Source organism: Pelmatolapia mariae, linkage group LG10_11 (genome assembly GCF_036321145.2).
Source record: "Pelmatolapia mariae isolate MD_Pm_ZW linkage group LG10_11, Pm_UMD_F_2, whole genome shotgun sequence".
Classification (NCBI taxonomy): Eukaryota; Metazoa; Chordata; class Actinopteri; order Cichliformes; family Cichlidae; genus Pelmatolapia; species Pelmatolapia mariae.
This window is the reverse complement of record NC_086236.1, coordinates 21,824,925-21,840,978: the sequence shown is the minus strand read 5'-3', so window position 1 is coordinate 21,840,978 and position 16,054 is coordinate 21,824,925. Positions and strand designations below refer to the sequence as shown.

At 38.8% G+C, this 16,054-nt stretch overlaps 2 protein-coding genes across 2 annotated transcripts; both read left to right on the top strand.

The window, feature by feature from the left end:
- Nucleotides 1-662: 662 nt before the first annotated feature.
- spag7 (sperm associated antigen 7) lies at nt 663-3,988 on the top strand. Its single transcript, XM_063486194.1, has 7 exons — nt 663-792; nt 1,766-1,833; nt 1,941-2,029; nt 2,146-2,230; nt 2,316-2,405; nt 2,764-2,920; nt 3,008-3,988. Exons 1-7 carry the CDS (start codon nt 708-710, stop codon nt 3,121-3,123), a joined length of 690 nt encoding a protein of 229 aa, XP_063342264.1. The 5' UTR covers nt 663-707; the 3' UTR covers nt 3,124-3,988.
- A 1,669-nt stretch (nt 3,989-5,657) lies between these two features.
- On the top strand, nt 5,658-12,664 carry chrdl2 (chordin-like 2). The gene is made up of 11 exons (XM_063487503.1): nt 5,658-5,781; nt 6,213-6,325; nt 6,418-6,511; nt 6,621-6,766; nt 7,379-7,472; nt 7,640-7,701; nt 8,236-8,398; nt 8,521-8,709; nt 8,814-8,987; nt 11,521-11,613; nt 11,734-12,664. The coding sequence occupies exons 1-11, from the start codon at nt 5,715-5,717 to the stop codon at nt 11,865-11,867; spliced, it is 1,329 nt and encodes a 442-aa protein (XP_063343573.1). The 5' UTR covers nt 5,658-5,714; the 3' UTR covers nt 11,868-12,664.
- The last annotated feature ends 3,390 nt before the right edge of the window (nt 12,665-16,054 follow it).

Here is a 16,054-nt window from a genome sequence, read left to right as displayed (position 1 = left end):
GTCCTGCTGCACTTTCAAGCCTCTGTGCACGTACTGCTCTCCCCACCTCTGAATATGGCAGTAGTTCATGTGTTACTGCTGATGCTGGGAAACTCCAAACTGCACAAAACATGCTGGTCCAGTGACGCAGGGAATGATTGTTAACAAAACAATAACAGAGACATATATATATATATATATATATATATATATATATATATATATATATATATATATATATATATATAATTGGACAGCATGCCCTCTACTGCTCATGCAAAGTTATTTGCTGGCATGTTTGGCCCTCCCAAACAACACAAACAAAACAAACATTTATATACACATATAAACCTAGAAACTGGGCCAATCAAATGAGAAATGGGCTTCGGCTACAATTTTTCAAATTGAAAATAAAATTTAAAAAAAAAAAGCATGAGCATGAGAAGCCCAGCAGCATGTCTGCAACATGATGAAGCACAGAGCAATTTATGTATTTCAACGCGCTTACTGTTTTTGGTCTGATAAATGTAATTGCGATTTAGAGAAACAGAAGTCTGAATCGATTTCACTACAGTTGTGCAGTACAACCTTCTGGTAGAAGGTGGCGCTGTGTAATTGAAATGCGGATTTTTTTGCCCCAGCGAAGACGACTCAGTTCATCCGCGCCTGCGCAGCCTGTACAGCTGCAGCTAAAAACAGCCTTTACAGGTCTGCGCTATCATTTCAAGATGGCGGACCTCCTCGGTTCAATCTTAAACTCGATGGAAAAACCTCCTACAGTCGGCGACCAGGAAAGCCGACGAAAGGCACGAGGTACAGATTGTATTGCCTAAACAGCGAATAGCGTCAAGCTAGTCTGAATCCGTTTAAATGAACGTGACACGGGATTTAAACGTATGTGAAAATTGAAAGGAGAGGAGAACCAGGCATTTCTTGAGCAGCCATTGGTCAGTTCAGCTTTCAGTAAACGGCGGCTGACCTGGTTGAAGATTTAGCACCGCCTCAACACAACATGCTGCAGACTGTCGCAGTCAGACAAGTCTGAGCTACGGGCAGTTGCTGAAACGCAAACCTGTCGAGAACAGTCCGTCTTTGCCATCTGATTAAGTTACCTCTGAGCTTTCACAATGCTCGCCTTTCAAATGCAGTTTCCTGAAAACCCAAGTTATTCGAATTCACGGTCATTAACCCTTTCTGTCTCCCAACATCTTATCAAAATCTTAACTATTAGGTCTGGGAATGTGCTTCCTACCTTGGTTCCCTTTAATTGATAAATACTGTGTAGGCTGCTTAAAGCTTACAGTTACAGTCAGCAGCTATAACAAAAGCACATGTACTAAGAACTGCAGTAACTCTTAAGTTTCATATGGCTCCAGTAAAAATGGGATATTTGTTTGTGTAGATGCACTCTTAATGCTTTCAAGAGTCCGGCTCAAAACACTGGCAACACTGAGTGGAGTGTTGGTACAAATAAACAACAAAGAAATGTCTTTTCAGTTGTTGTGAGGACGTGGGCACAAGCAAATCTCTTTAATTAACTAGAGAGTGTGCATATGTATAAAACATCACAGACATGCAACAGATAATAGGATCTGAGTCACTGATGCCTGGTGATTTTGGGATCACAGGAAGCCTGTTGTTTTACTATCCTTGGGTCATTAAGGAAAACGACCAGTTTTTTGCAGTAGGACTAGATGTTCTGTGTATAACAGCGGGGCACCCTGAAAGTTTTCAGTACTAAAATGCCTGAGTAAACACATTAAAAATCAGTTGTTGTTCTTTGAAGAGCAAGCAGCAAGGCTCAAGAAGATGGAAGAAGAGGAGAAAAGAAAGAAAGCAGAGTTCAGGAAAAAGGTGAGACCTTTAAGTGTCTTATCTAAGACAAAGTGAATTTGTGGTGCAGGGCTTTTCTGACCGCCCTTCATTAATCCTGCTATTTATCACATGCATCTTTTATTCAGATGGAGAAAGAGGTGTCGGATTTCATCCAAGACAGTTCACAACAGAAAAGAAAATACAATCCCATGGGGAAGATTGAAAGGAGTATATTGTACATACTATTTTTCTTTCATTACTAAGAAGTAAAATAAGCATTTATCTGCCTTGAAACATATTTCTCCCCCACTTGTCGATACTATTAAGATTTCATCTCTTCCTGTCTCTCAGACATGATGTTGCAGAGGTGGCTGGTTTGACGTCTTTTTCTTTTGGGGAGGATGAAGAGAGCCGTTACGTCATGCTTTTCAAGAAGGTACAAGTGCTTTGAAATCCAGTGTTGGATCTGAAAACAATCTTTTTAGTTTTACATGACTGATGGGAAAATGTTGTTGTGGCAGGAGTTTGCTCCATCAGATGAGGAGCTGGAAGCCTATCGCAAGGGAGAAGAGTGGGACCCCAAACTGGCAGAACAGCGGCGCAGACTAAAAGTAAGACTGGTGCTCCTCTGTGTTTTTAATATGTGTGTGTGTACATATATTTTTTTTTTTTTTTTTATTTCTTCTTGTCTAATGTTATAATTCCTAAATTTAAATATTTAGAAACTAAACAAATGTACCTTCTAAGAAGCTTCCAAAAAACACTACCATACTGATGCAAAGTTTGAAACAGTGATAATGGTAGTTGCTACTTATGCTACTTCTGTGTTAAAGTGGAGGCACTTTATGGCTCTGAGATAAAGAAATTAAGTTGAGTAAAAAAAATTAACTTCTTGATCACATTTCACTTTGGTGCTTGATGATGATTACCTTGAATTTCTCACCATGTTGCCCTTTCTTGTCACTTCAGGAACAGGCTGCACTGGAAGAAGCAGCATCCAGTCAGACAGAAAAGTCACAAATATGCCCCAACTCTAACTACAGAGACAAGTACAGTCACCTGATTGGCACTTCAGCTGCAAAAGATGCTGCACATACACTTGAGGCCAACAGGGCTTATGGCTGTGGTGAGTGTAGAGGCCGGCTTACAGAAACGAAACACTTTGCTTTGTGTCATTCTCTTTGGTCATTGTGTTGGTTGTTTTCTGTCCCAGTGCCGGTGGCCAACAAGAGGGACACTCGCTCCATAGAAGAAGCCATGAATGCAATCAGAGCAAAGAAACGGCAGAAGCGCGAGGACGACACGGGGGCGCACGGCAGCGGTTCTTGAGTCTCTGGCACGTTTGCCGTCTGTCTGTCTGCTGTGTGCGTGTGTGAGCACGTAAGTGCGTTTGTGTGTGTCTCATTCATCCTATAATGCAATATCCTGTACTTCAGATGTACAAAAGTTTAATTTATGTATCAACAAGCAAGTGTTTTATCATGCTTTGTGACCAAGACTGTGCTAAAATTATAAAAACTTGCTCAGTGGAGGATCTTCAGGTGTGTTGGTGTCTGAGATGTTAAACACATTTAACATTTGCCTCACACTCACATGTGAACTGTATAGTATAAACATGTTGTCTGAGTGTTCAGATGCATAAAACCATCGATAACGGCAGAATATTTTTAGCAGATTTAACCATGGCTGCGCAGGATGAACTTTAAAAATCCAGCTTTTAGGTACCGGTAGTTAGAATTGAACTCCACTGACAGTGTCCAAAATGTCCAGTACAGTTTTTTAAAGCCGTAATCTCATATTTTAACAAGGTTTTGGTTTGGTTTGTTGAATTTTTCTTTTTAGTCTAAACCTATGTCACGTTGTAAAGATGGAAGCATACCATTTTTGTCTGTCATATGAGGAAACCCTCTTTTAGAAATCAGTTTTGTTTCTTTCTGTAAACCTGCACTGACTGTGTATTCTTTAACTCCAGTGTAAATGTTTTATTAAAAAGCCACGTGATTGCTTACAAAAGGCATCATAATAGGAGTTGGAGTACCAGACTTCTTCTTAGGATGTTGTGCTCTGTTTTGTTTTCTGGTTTGTTTGGGGTTTTTTTTAAATTTCATGTCTTTTGTTTGTTATAAACAAGAATTCATGCAGGAGTTCCCGGCATCTTAGTGTCTCTTTTAACATGGTTGTATCGTTTTATCCCCACATGTATTAATAAATGGAGAAAAGTATTAGTTCTTTGTATGTTTGCTCCCGTCTCTATTCTCTCAGCAGGGCGAATAGCTCTCACTCCAATACAGCTACATGCATAAACATCTTATAATCAAATCAGCATCTATGATACATCACTGTCCGGTCATAATGGCAGTTACAGTGTATCTACTTGCACTAAATTCCTTTTTTACATTTCTCTATTGATGTCTTGTTTTATATCACACACGCTGCCGTGGCTTGAGGGCTGCTGCTCTGACAGCCTCCGGTAATGTCTTTCTCTGCAGTTCGTCTTGTAATCGGAAGGTTGCCGGTTCGAGCCCCGGCTCTGACAGTCTCGGTCGTTGTGTCCTTGGGCAAGACACTTCACCCGTTGCCTACTGGTGGTGGTCAGAGGGCCCGGTGGCGCCAGTGTTCGGCAGCCTCGCCTCTGTTAGTGCGCCCCAGGGCAGCTGTGGCTACAATGTAGCTTGCCATCACCAGTGGATGACTGGGTGGATGACTGAAAGTAGTGTAAAGCACTTTGGGGTCCATAGGGACTAAGTAAAGCGCTATACAAATACAGGCCATTTTTTACAGTTGTGAATTTGTTTCCTTGATCATTGCAGCCACGAACTACAATACTCCTTCCACGGTTGGTATGAGGTTTTGGCGTTTACTATGTCTTCTGTTGCAAACCTGACATGTAAAGCGATGCTTTGATTTACTGTTTTTCTTTCATATGACTAAATGTTAAACTAAAAAAGAGTTGTGCAGATATTTTGCTGTTACCAGTGGGTTCTTCTGTTAAATCTTTCAGAAGTATGTAGATTTTGTCAGGAAATATAGTTTTGTGTGTGTAAACATAATGGCTACTTCACTAGGTATACTTGCTCAGCCTTTTGATAATATAAACATCTAATTAGCCAATCACATGACAGCTGCCCAGTGATTTTAAAAATGTGGACAAGATGGACCTGTCGCATTAGAATGAGTAGGAAAGGTAATTTAAGTGACTTTGAACTGTTGATCTGCATGGAAGTTTTGCCCAACCATCTCTGAGGATTACACAGAATGGTCTGGAAGAAGTAAATATCCAGTGAACAGCAGTAGCTTTAACACGTGACTCCCAAGCAGCTTTTGGAAAGATCATTTGGACAGAGGGTCACTTTTACTGATTCGTTTAATAAAAAAAATACAAACATCTTTGTTTTATCACTTTATGAACAATCAAAGCATAAATCCTGGTTCATAACCTCTTTGCTACAACTCCAGTACACGGTTAAAGATTTAAACAGTTTAATCCACATTTTAAACGGCGCCTGTCTCAAACAGCTAAAGAAACGCTTTTAGGGAATTCCTATTAACGCTGATACAAATACATGAGTGCAAGGTTAAATTCTTTAAGTGCTTTTATTGCCATTATTTTGGTACTTTCTACTTTCTAAAGAGAGGAACTGACACTTTTTCTTGAAACAGTGACATTCTTCCACTTCTGTAACGTGGTCACTGTTTAAGCTGTTTCACTTGTGATACGTCCACTCTAATGCCATCCCTGTTTGTCTCCTGAAGAAGGCGCCATAGATTATCCAACAAAAAAAAGTAGGATTTTTTTTAAATTCCTGTTTCACACTGTCCTGCAGTTTCTGTCCCGCAGAAACACATATTTATTGCGCGTTGAAGAGTCAGTCGGGCACATGTAAAAAAAAAAAAAAAAAAAAAAAAAAAAAAAAAAAAAAATGAAGTCCATGTTTTTGTTCATTTTCATCATTTGGTTTGCAGCTGCAGAGCTAAAACCCCGGAAAGGTAAGAGCAGACTGTTGATGCTTATTCTTTCCTGATCAAACGTGTGTTTGAGGGGGGCTTTAAATGTTAAGGAGGGGGAGAAAAGCATGAAAATGCGACTCAAATGAGAAAAGTTTGCTCGGATTCCGCGACTCATATTAGGATTAACGTGTTTGCTGCACAGTTTTCTTTCTCTTTTGCTGTCACAGAAGTCAGCAGAAGTTAAATCAGGACTTCTGTTTCTCTAAATAGTCTTAGGGAACAGTCCGCTCTTTGGCATCTGATACGTTTTCCACGTTTTAACCCAGTTTACACAACTCAAAGGTGACAGTTGCTTTGGAAAATGTTTTATGCAGTACTGAAGTAGTGTGAATGTCTTTATTTTCTGCCGATCCGTTTATCTGCGCCATATGCGTTTCTCAGCAGCTCATCTTTTTTTCTTTAACTCTCAGGGTCCGGTGTGGTGTGTACTTTCAAAGACAAGACATATATCCCAGGAGACAGCTGGCATCCTTATCTAGAGCCTTTTGGGTACATGTTCTGCATACGCTGCGTCTGCACAGAGGTAAAGTTAATACATTAAAGGGATATTACACCAAAAGAAGCCAAAGTTGCTTAAATAGCAACCGATAAATTCTGGGATTTGCTCTCTTTTAGACAGGCCATGTGAAATGTAACACAATCAAGTGCCCTGTCCTGCCATGTGAAAACCCTGTAGCTGAGCCTCAGCAATGCTGTCCGAGATGCACAGGTAGACTGACTCGTCACACACTGTCAGCTTAAGCTTTTGAGAGAAACTACTTCTGTTGTGATTTTTAAAGCATCCCGTCCTGCTTGATGTGTTCTCCCCCCTCTCCCAGACGAGCCGAGGATTCCTGCAGGGCTGAGGGCTTCGGTGAAATCCTGCAGGTATAATGGGAGCATTTATCAGCCCGGGGAGACATTCACCAAACACAACCTCTTCCCATCCAAGCAAAGCAATCAGTGTGTTATGTGCACATGCTCTGTGAGTTCAGTCTAATTTGATACTTTCATTTCTTAGTTTCTGAATAAAGAGTTTTCATTTTTCAGGGAGAGTTTCCATGTGATTGTAAAAAGGATGTAAAATGCAAAAAGAAATAGGAGAATATTCAGAACCTTGGCAATGCAATCCATGTTGAATTGTTAGATATGTAAAGAAAAATCATTTTAAACATGTGTGGGGTGTTTTTTTTAAGTATAGTATTATTGCATGTATGAAGAGAAGTAGCTGCCAGTGTTATGCAGTTGTAAGTGAAATGCGTTGCTGTCTTGCTTTGCCTGTGATGTGCACATAATACAACGTGTACTTTAAAATATAGTGCAGTGTGACAAGCTAATCTTATAAGCTTTTAAGTGCTTTTTGCTTAAAATGTTGTACAAAAACAGAATAAACAGCATTCGTCACATTTCTTTGCTGTGCTGTATCTCAACAAAGAGCAATTTGTTTTTTTTGTAGCGATATGATGTGCTGTTAAAACACATGTTGCTATCACAGCGTGATTATTATTATAATATTATCTAATTCATTCCACTTTTTACAATAGATAATTCTCGAATGACATTTTTTTCTTAATACTGGATTTTTTTCTCATCACAGGATGGAAACATCTTCTGTGCTCTGAAAACCTGCCAACCTATCACCTGTTCCTCCCCCGCGTCTGTTCCAGATACCTGCTGTTTGCTTTGTAAAGGTAGTCAATCTTCTCTAAGCTGACAAAATGCCTTTATTCAGTTTCCAAGATGGAATTCACGAAGCAGTAAGGAGCACTATTTTAGGATTTTCACATATAGGTTAGGGGCTGAGCAATGTAGCTGGTTTTTTTTATATTGATCTACATTCCCCTTTTTTTTCTCTTAGATCATGGCATCAGTGGGTCCTCATCAACTGAGGATGGAAACCATCAGCTAAACAGAGGAGTTGTATGTATTTTGCTGATTGCTTTCATGGGAAATTTGCCTGCATTTGAAAATTATATTTAAATTTAGTTTAAGACTGCAAAGTGGTCTCACCAGTTTAGTAGCTGCAGTTTAATTACAGGGCTTGAAATCTAACAGGATCTGGTAAGCTGTCCTCGCCCGTGTCACCGCGATCACGACAAAAGTCGGAACAAGCAGGCAGATTTTTTTCCCCTTATGCAGTTATCCGCCCAACTTGGCATCATATTGTTCAGATTCTTTGTGAATCACCCATTTGCTGTGATTGTTAGTGACAAAGGCACAATCTGTGGTTCATTTGGCCCAATCACTGCACAGCACTGAGCTGCATTGTCATCCTATTTAAAGGGGGGAAAAATTAGCTAAAAGCAGTGACTCAGATGTCTTGAGCAATGTTATTAACTTTAATGATTTGGGGCATCTTCTGATGTTCCTTCAGCTTTCACTTAGGGGGCAAAGCAAGTAAATCCAGTAGTTAAATACATGAAGGATAACTACATTGTCTTCTGTTTTACATAGAGGCATTCGGTTGATCAGTGCTCTGGAGAACAGAGTAGGGTGCGGTCCAACCGCGCCACGGCACCCAGGACCTCTCCTAGAGGCCTGAGTCTCAGTAAACTCAACCTTAAAGGGGCTTCAGAGACCACCGTGAAGATTTTGTTGCAGAGGAAACACCAAAGAGGTGAGACTTTGTCAAAACAGAAAGATCATTTGTAGGCATTTTATTTTATGTACATGCTTCTCACAACTTTACAATCGTTTCCATATGTAGCGCAACACTCAGATGTTTTCCATTTCTCTCAGCGTGTTTATACAATGGCAAGACATACTCTCATGGAGACATGTGGCACCCAGTTTTGGGTAAAGTCCTGGAATGCATCCTGTGCACTTGTACTGACGGGATCTCAGACTGCAAACGCATCACATGTCCTACCCAGTACCCTTGCCAACATCCTATGAAATCAGCGGGAAAGTGCTGCAAGACTTGTCCAGGTAGTCAAACAATACTTGTAATATAATAAGCTGTTTATACAGATCTGATGCTGATGGACTGTAAACATCATCCATTCAACCGCTCTCCCAATTGTTTCCCCCAGAGACTAAAGCTGAAAGTAACCAGACCCAGTGCTATCTCGGACATAAAAATAACCTCTTGGTGTATAAAGTTGAATCAGCTCTGAATGTTGACTCACCCAACACAGTTAGGATCATTGCTGTTGAAAGACAAAGTACTGCTGAAGTTGAAGTACAAGTATGGAACACTATAGAAGGTACTGCACCCGCTCCTCTGAGCTATATTATAGGAAAAATTAACATTTTTTTTCCAAACGTGCTCATTTTTTCTTGCCGAGTATTAGATGAGAAGATTGTGAGCATGTACAGGTTTCCTGACTGTTCAGTATCATCACTCACTTAGCATACAGAGTGGCTTTCATTCATTTTAGAGGTGCTGGTCAGCAGATTCTCTTACCAGAGCCAAGCTATTTTCCTCATATTTCCAGTATTTATGAGAGTGTAACTTAACTCCCTCCAATAGACTGTACATAAAAGATGCACCACTGCTCCAGCTCTGAGACCTGAACCCCCTGCAGAGGTGCCTTAAATCTAAATTATTAATAACAATGTAGTATGTGGTAATTTCTCTGATTTGTACAAAAAACACATGAAAATCTATGAGAAAAAGAGGGTCTACCTTGTGCTTCATGCTACCACGTGAGGATGGAGTTTCTTCAGCTTTGGTTTAAAACCAAGACAGCAATAGAAGAAATCCTGAACTTAATGCTTTAAATTGGTAGTTCACAAACCCAAAAGTAGCATTATGGTGGTTACATCCATCTTTGATATACAGCTTAGTCGTAGCTTTATATTAAAAATACAGGCACAATAGTGTGTGTCACGACCAGTGTTGGTCAAGTTACTTGAAAAAAGTAATCAGTAACTAATTACTGATTACTTCCCCAAAAAAGTAATCCCGTTACTTTACTGAGTACTTATTTCCAAAAGTAATTAATTACTTAGTTACTTAGTTACTTTTTAAAAACACGATTTACAACCTGAATAGGTGATAAAGCAATAGATCTTTCAGCCCAATTCTACTTTTTCTGCATAATCCATCATACAAAATGTAATCAAATGGAAAAGTCTCTTTTTAAAACTTGTTTTATTAGTTTTAATCTTTTAACTTTATGCATCAAGCAAAAATTTAATTATATGCAACATTGCTGTGTAAAATGCAAACAAAAACATCATGCTGTGATTTGCAAATCTCATAAACCCATATTTTATTCACAATAGAGCACAGGAAACATATAAAAGTTAAAACAGTTTTAAGATTAAAATATATTCTTGATGGTCGCAACATGCCTCAAAAAAAGTTGGGACAGGGTAATGTTTGCCAGTGTGTAGCCACCTCTCTTCTTTTAACAACAGCCAATAAATGTGTGGACTTTTAAGAGAGGAATCTTGTCCCATTATTGTCCGATATAAAATTATCACTGAAACAGTCTTCTTTGTTGTATTTTTTTTAAATTTCATGACACGCCAAATATTTTCAGTTGGTGAAAGGTTTGGACTGCAGTGGAGTATGCGGTTTAGTATTGTTTTGCCGAGATGCAAGCCTGATGGTGCCCTTTAAGCTGCCAAACTCATAGCCACTAATGCACCTCTATACCTCTATACTTCAGAGATGCAGGCTTTTGAACTTTTGAACAACAAACCGAGCTCCTCCTGTGTAGGTCTAAGATGATGATGCGGCATCCATGTTTTCTAAGACAAATTTCTGATTTTGATTCATCTGACCTCAGCACAGTTGTCCTCTTTGCCTCGAGAGTTTTGGCCCAGAGAAGACAGTGATGTTTCTCGATCATGTTCACATGTGGTTTCCTCTTTGCATGACAGAGCTTTGACTTGCATTTGTTGATGGCACGGTGAACTGAGCTCACGCAGTGATTAATGCAGTACCGAAGATCATGGGCTTCCAGTACTGATTTTTGGCCTTTTCCCTTGAGCATGGAAATTTCTCCAGATTCTCAGAATCTTTTGGTGATATTATGTATTAAAGATGATGAAATCTTTTAATTTTATACCAAGAAAAATGATTCTGAACTTGCTCCACAATTTGCAGTTTTTGCAGATTAGTGACTACCTTCAATTCAATTAGTTGTATTTATGTAGCACCAAGGTAAAAATGCTGCAATATTAGAAGACACTCCTACACGTCCCCCTATGGGCAAGTGCTTGGAGACAGTGGCAAGGAAAAACTCCCACTGAGCAGGAAACAGGAAGGGACATCCATCTCTTGTGATTGGTTGGAAGTGAGGGGAGGAAGAGAGAGAGAGAGAGAGACAGAGGTTCATAACTATTAATGATTAAATGCAGAGTGTTGTATAAACACACAGGGAATGAAAAGAGATGACTACGTCTTAGAAACTCTGCCTTGGCTAGATGCTCTTTTTACCCAGGCATGTTACTAACCTGTTGCCAATGAATCTAATTAGCTGCAAAACGTTCCTCCAGCTGTTTCCTTTTAGTACAACTTACTTTTCCCACCTATTGTTGCTCCTGTTCCAAGTTTTTTGAGACGTGTTGCTGCCATCGAATTTAAAAATAAGCTTATTGTTGTAAAATAGTCACATGTTTAAACGTTTAATATTTTTTCTATCTTTCTATACATCATTTAATTCCGTTTTTATTTATTTTTTTTCGCCTCAACTCTTCTGAAATTCCAAAATGTGAAAAGCAAGACAAACATACAGCATGGCTGCACCTCTGTGTGATTCTCCTCTGAGTTCTTTATTCTTACAGGCGTTTTACAATTAATGGAAATTGGCGACATTCAAAGGAAAGACATTTTGGATCATCCAGAGAACTGCACGTTGCTCACAACACTCGATGAAGGTTTGTTTTTGAAGTGACTGATTTATATGGCAGATTTTGAAATCATTATTTTAGACTTATCTTACTGTGATTTTGTGTGTATATGTGTCAGGTTTACATCAGTTCTAATTTATTTTTCAGAGACATGGAGAAAATTTAAAGAGGAAGGAGAAAATCTGAGTAAAGCTCCTCAGACCACGATTTGTGAAGATGGCATTCGGGAGATTGTGACTTTCCTAAATCCTAAGCAAACTGAAGGCCTGTGTTCACCCTAATTGTCACTCTTTGTATCGTTATTCAGAATAACTACTTGGATTTGCAAGTCAAATATATTATCTATACTGTTGTTAATCCATCATTGACCATCATGTTTAATCATCACATATTTTAGTTTTAAACTGTTAGGTTGCACAGCACAGGCTGCAGCAGTGCGCTCGACAGCTGACTTGCTTATGATGTGTACTTGTAATAATTCAAAAACTATCATGAATTTAGCTAGGTGCTATAATTATAAACAAAATGTGAACATGTGAATAAGAAATGTAGATTTCTTAGCAGCTTCATTCAGTTGTAATTTTGGGACGAAGGCTTCAAAGACTGTTTTGGCATTCACTCAGTGGGATCAGTATTTGTGGAAGAAAAAACAGCTTTGCTTAAGTACATGAAAGGAACTTGTATTTTAATATAAGTTGGGATAGAAGCCACATTTTGTTTGTTTGTGTGATCATCAAAGTATTTATTGTAAATACAGCAAGTTTTTGTCGCCTTATTTAAAGGGTATTGTTTCCTATATGATTTCTGTGTATATACATGTGACTGCTTGAATGTTTTTCTTTTTTTTCTTGAAGTAGTTTCAGGCATTACATGGGGGTAAATGCACAGCTTTTTACAATTGTGCCTTTTCTGTTGTTAGCTAAAGACCTATTGTAGCTTCTTTTTGTATGCAGCTGCACAGTTTGTTGTAATATCCTGACATTTTACTGCTCCACATACCTTTTGTGTATTTTATAGTGGCTGATGTAGTTGAATGCACTCTGTACCACCCCTCATGGGTATAAATACCTTAAAGTTTTCTCTGATTTGTGTCTTGCTGTTATGTATGAAAGGATGCATTTCAGTCACAGTAGGAATCAGGATTTCTACTTGAGGCAGGTTGTCTAGCTGTTTTTGAGAATGGTTTGCTGATTCATCAGTGGTCTGCACGCCGGCTACAGCAGTGCAGTCCTAAGACCTTCATCGCCTGGAGGCTTCCAATAAATCGAGCTCCGGAAGGCCGGATAAACTGTGTTCCAGCTGGAAATTAAATGTTATCCGAGGCGTGGAAATCAAAAGCAGAAGCTCAAACTAAACCTTGAAACTCATATTCTCTGATCAGCCACAACATTGAAACTACCCATGTAGTTTGTATATTTGTGCCACCAAATACAGCTCAGACACATTAAGACATAAACTCTGGAAAACCACTGAAGGTTGGTTTCAAGGAATTGAGATGTTAGTGCCCTGAAAACATGTTTGCTGTCTTCCATACTCTTAGTTTTTTTTTTTTTTGCATGTTCGTCATACTTACACATATCTCTGAGCATTAAAAAAATGTAATATTAGACAAAGATAACCCAGGTAAATACAAAATCGAGTTCTTAGATAAATAAGAGAAAAAAGCTATGCAAACCTGCTTGGCCCTGTGTGAAAAAAAACTGGCCCTCCTTGTTAATTAACTATGATTAACCACATTTTTGTGGAAACCAGAGTTCAGTTTAACTAGCCACACACAGGCCTGATTAATGCCAGACCGGTTGAATCAAGAAATCACTTAAACAGAACCTATCTGACAAAGTGAAGTAGGCTGAAAAAGCTAAAAAACAAACAAAAAAAACCACACACTGTGTCACAAAAGAAAGAAACAGCTGAGAAAAAAAGTTACTGACATCTGTCAGTCTGGAAAGGGTTACAAAGTCATTTCTAAGGCTTTGGGACTCCAATAAACCACAGTGAGAGCCATTATACACACATGGAGGAAACTTGGAACAGTGATGAACCTGAATACAGGACTCACAGAAGAACCCAGAACAACATCTAAAGACCTGCAGACTTCACTTGCCTCGGTTAAGGCGAGAGTTCATGATTCAGCAATAAGAAAAAAAGATTGGGAAAAAATGGCATCCATGAGAAAGTTTCACAGGCTCATCTCACAAATGTTTATTTATTTTATTTATTTTCAGCAGAGACAATGCATATTAATAAACACTGCTATAAATGCACCAGAGTTAGCCATAGGCTAATTTTCATTGTCAGCAGGTTTAGATGTAAAGCAGAAGAACTTCTGTTTGAAACAGTCTGATCAGCTCCCAGTTTTTCAGCCACAAAACAGGCTGAATGCTGATTGGCTTGTAATTGTCCAGAACTTAAAGATTGAACTAGTTCTTATAGAGCACTTTCCTACTCTACCTGAGCACTCAAAGCACTTCATACAACGTGCCTAATGGACACTAGCACTTTTTTCCGATGCTAAAATGAGTTCTATCTAGTATGAGAGCAACTCAGGGTTCCATATCTTGCCCAAGGCTATGAATGAAACCACCAACCTTCTGATTAGTAGATGACCTGCTCTGCCTCCTGAGCTACAGCCACCATAACGATCACAGCTTTTGTGTATGGGTGTAGCAACAGCTCTTTTCCAGATACTTTGGACCAATCCCACAACAAACTGACAGTTTTTATAATTGGATTTGTCATCATTATATTGTGTCCTTACCAAAAACATCCCTTGCTTGTGAAGGTCGCAATAATTTCATATTTTTGAACCTCTAATTCTGAAACATGCTTAAAAATAAAGGTTGGCTCCTTTATTTGGTCTAAGCACATACTGATGTCAATTTCTTAAAATCCCAGAGACATGGTGGCTACTAAATTTATAAAATAGTGGTCAAAAGATTCTGACACTTTCACTGAAATATACATAAAATTTCCATTTATCTGAATTTAATATTTTTTGTTGACAATATCATCCTGTCATTTCATTAAAGTGATCCCAAATTAACTTTGAGTTACCCTCTGCTTTTTGCCATCAGGCAACTGGGTGGGCGGGCAGGCGGTGTGGCCGAGAATGAGGAGCCATGGAGTTTGAAATTGATACCAAAGGTGTATCTACCAAAACTCAAATTTGAGACTGAATCCTTGAATCCTTCCTCCTAATAACAATTAATAATAACAACAACAATAAACCAAAATGACAACAATTAATTTGTTGCACTATATGTCCACTTAATAGTAAAATCCCCTACTACAGTAACTTCTTTCTTAAAATTATTATACAAATGTATTTGCCAAAAATCATCTTGATGAGCCGCAAGACTGATGATATTCTGTGGATGGACAAGACAAAAGCAAACCTTTTTGGAAGCTTTGAGTCCCATTACATCTGCAGTTCATAAAAAGAACACCAACAGTCAAACATGGTGGTGGTAGTGTGATGATCTAGGGCTGCTTTGCCGTTTAACAACCTTGAAGACTTGCTGTAATCGATGGAACCATGAATTCTGCTTTTTATCCATCAGATCAGACCCTGAAGCTTAAGCATAATCAGGCTATGAAGCCTGACAATGATCCAAAACACACCAGCAAGTCCACCTCTGAATGGCTAAAAACCACAAATGAAAGAAAAAAACAAACAAATAAAGGTTTTGCAGTGGCCTAGTTAATGTCCAGATCATAATCAGATTGAAATGTTTTGGCATGACCTTAAAAAGGCCCTTCATGCTCAAAAACCCTCCAGTGTGCCTGAATTAAAACAACTCTGCATTCTTCCACAGTGATGTGAAAGACTCATTGCCAGTTATTGTAAATGTTTGATTGCAGTTCTTTATTTTTGCCAAGGCCAGCACAACCAGTTATTATGTTTAAGGGGCAATTATTTTCTTCCCTTAAAAAATGAAATCATTATTTAAAAACTGCAGCGTTAACTGTCTTGAACTGTCATCCCCTCCAAGTAAGTGATGCATATGCACCTTGTGTTTAATATCCTAGACAAACTAAGGGCTCATTGAATTTATCACTGTAATGTTTGTAAAGTTATAAATGGTGACACGTTATATACTGATGAATCAGCTTGGTGGATGTGCAATATCGTGCTCTCTGCCTTCTTTAATGGTGCTTCATGGTTTGAACAAGCATAACTGAAGTTACATCCAAACCAGCAAGAACAAAGGGATTATTATTCAGGGAAGAACTCTCTAATAAATAATTCTCATGAATAGAGATGAGTTTTTAGGGGTTTAATCAATGCCAGGAGAGGAATATTCAAATAAAATTGTTAGACTTTTCACAGTGCGCCAAAATTTAGCAGGAGGTCGGTGATGCTTTGAAGCTCTAAGAGATTTTGCATTGTTGCACAGAACTGGGGGGGAAAGGGCCCTGTTAGCAAGTCAGCATACAATTTTTTTTATTTTTTTTAATCTTCTAAGAT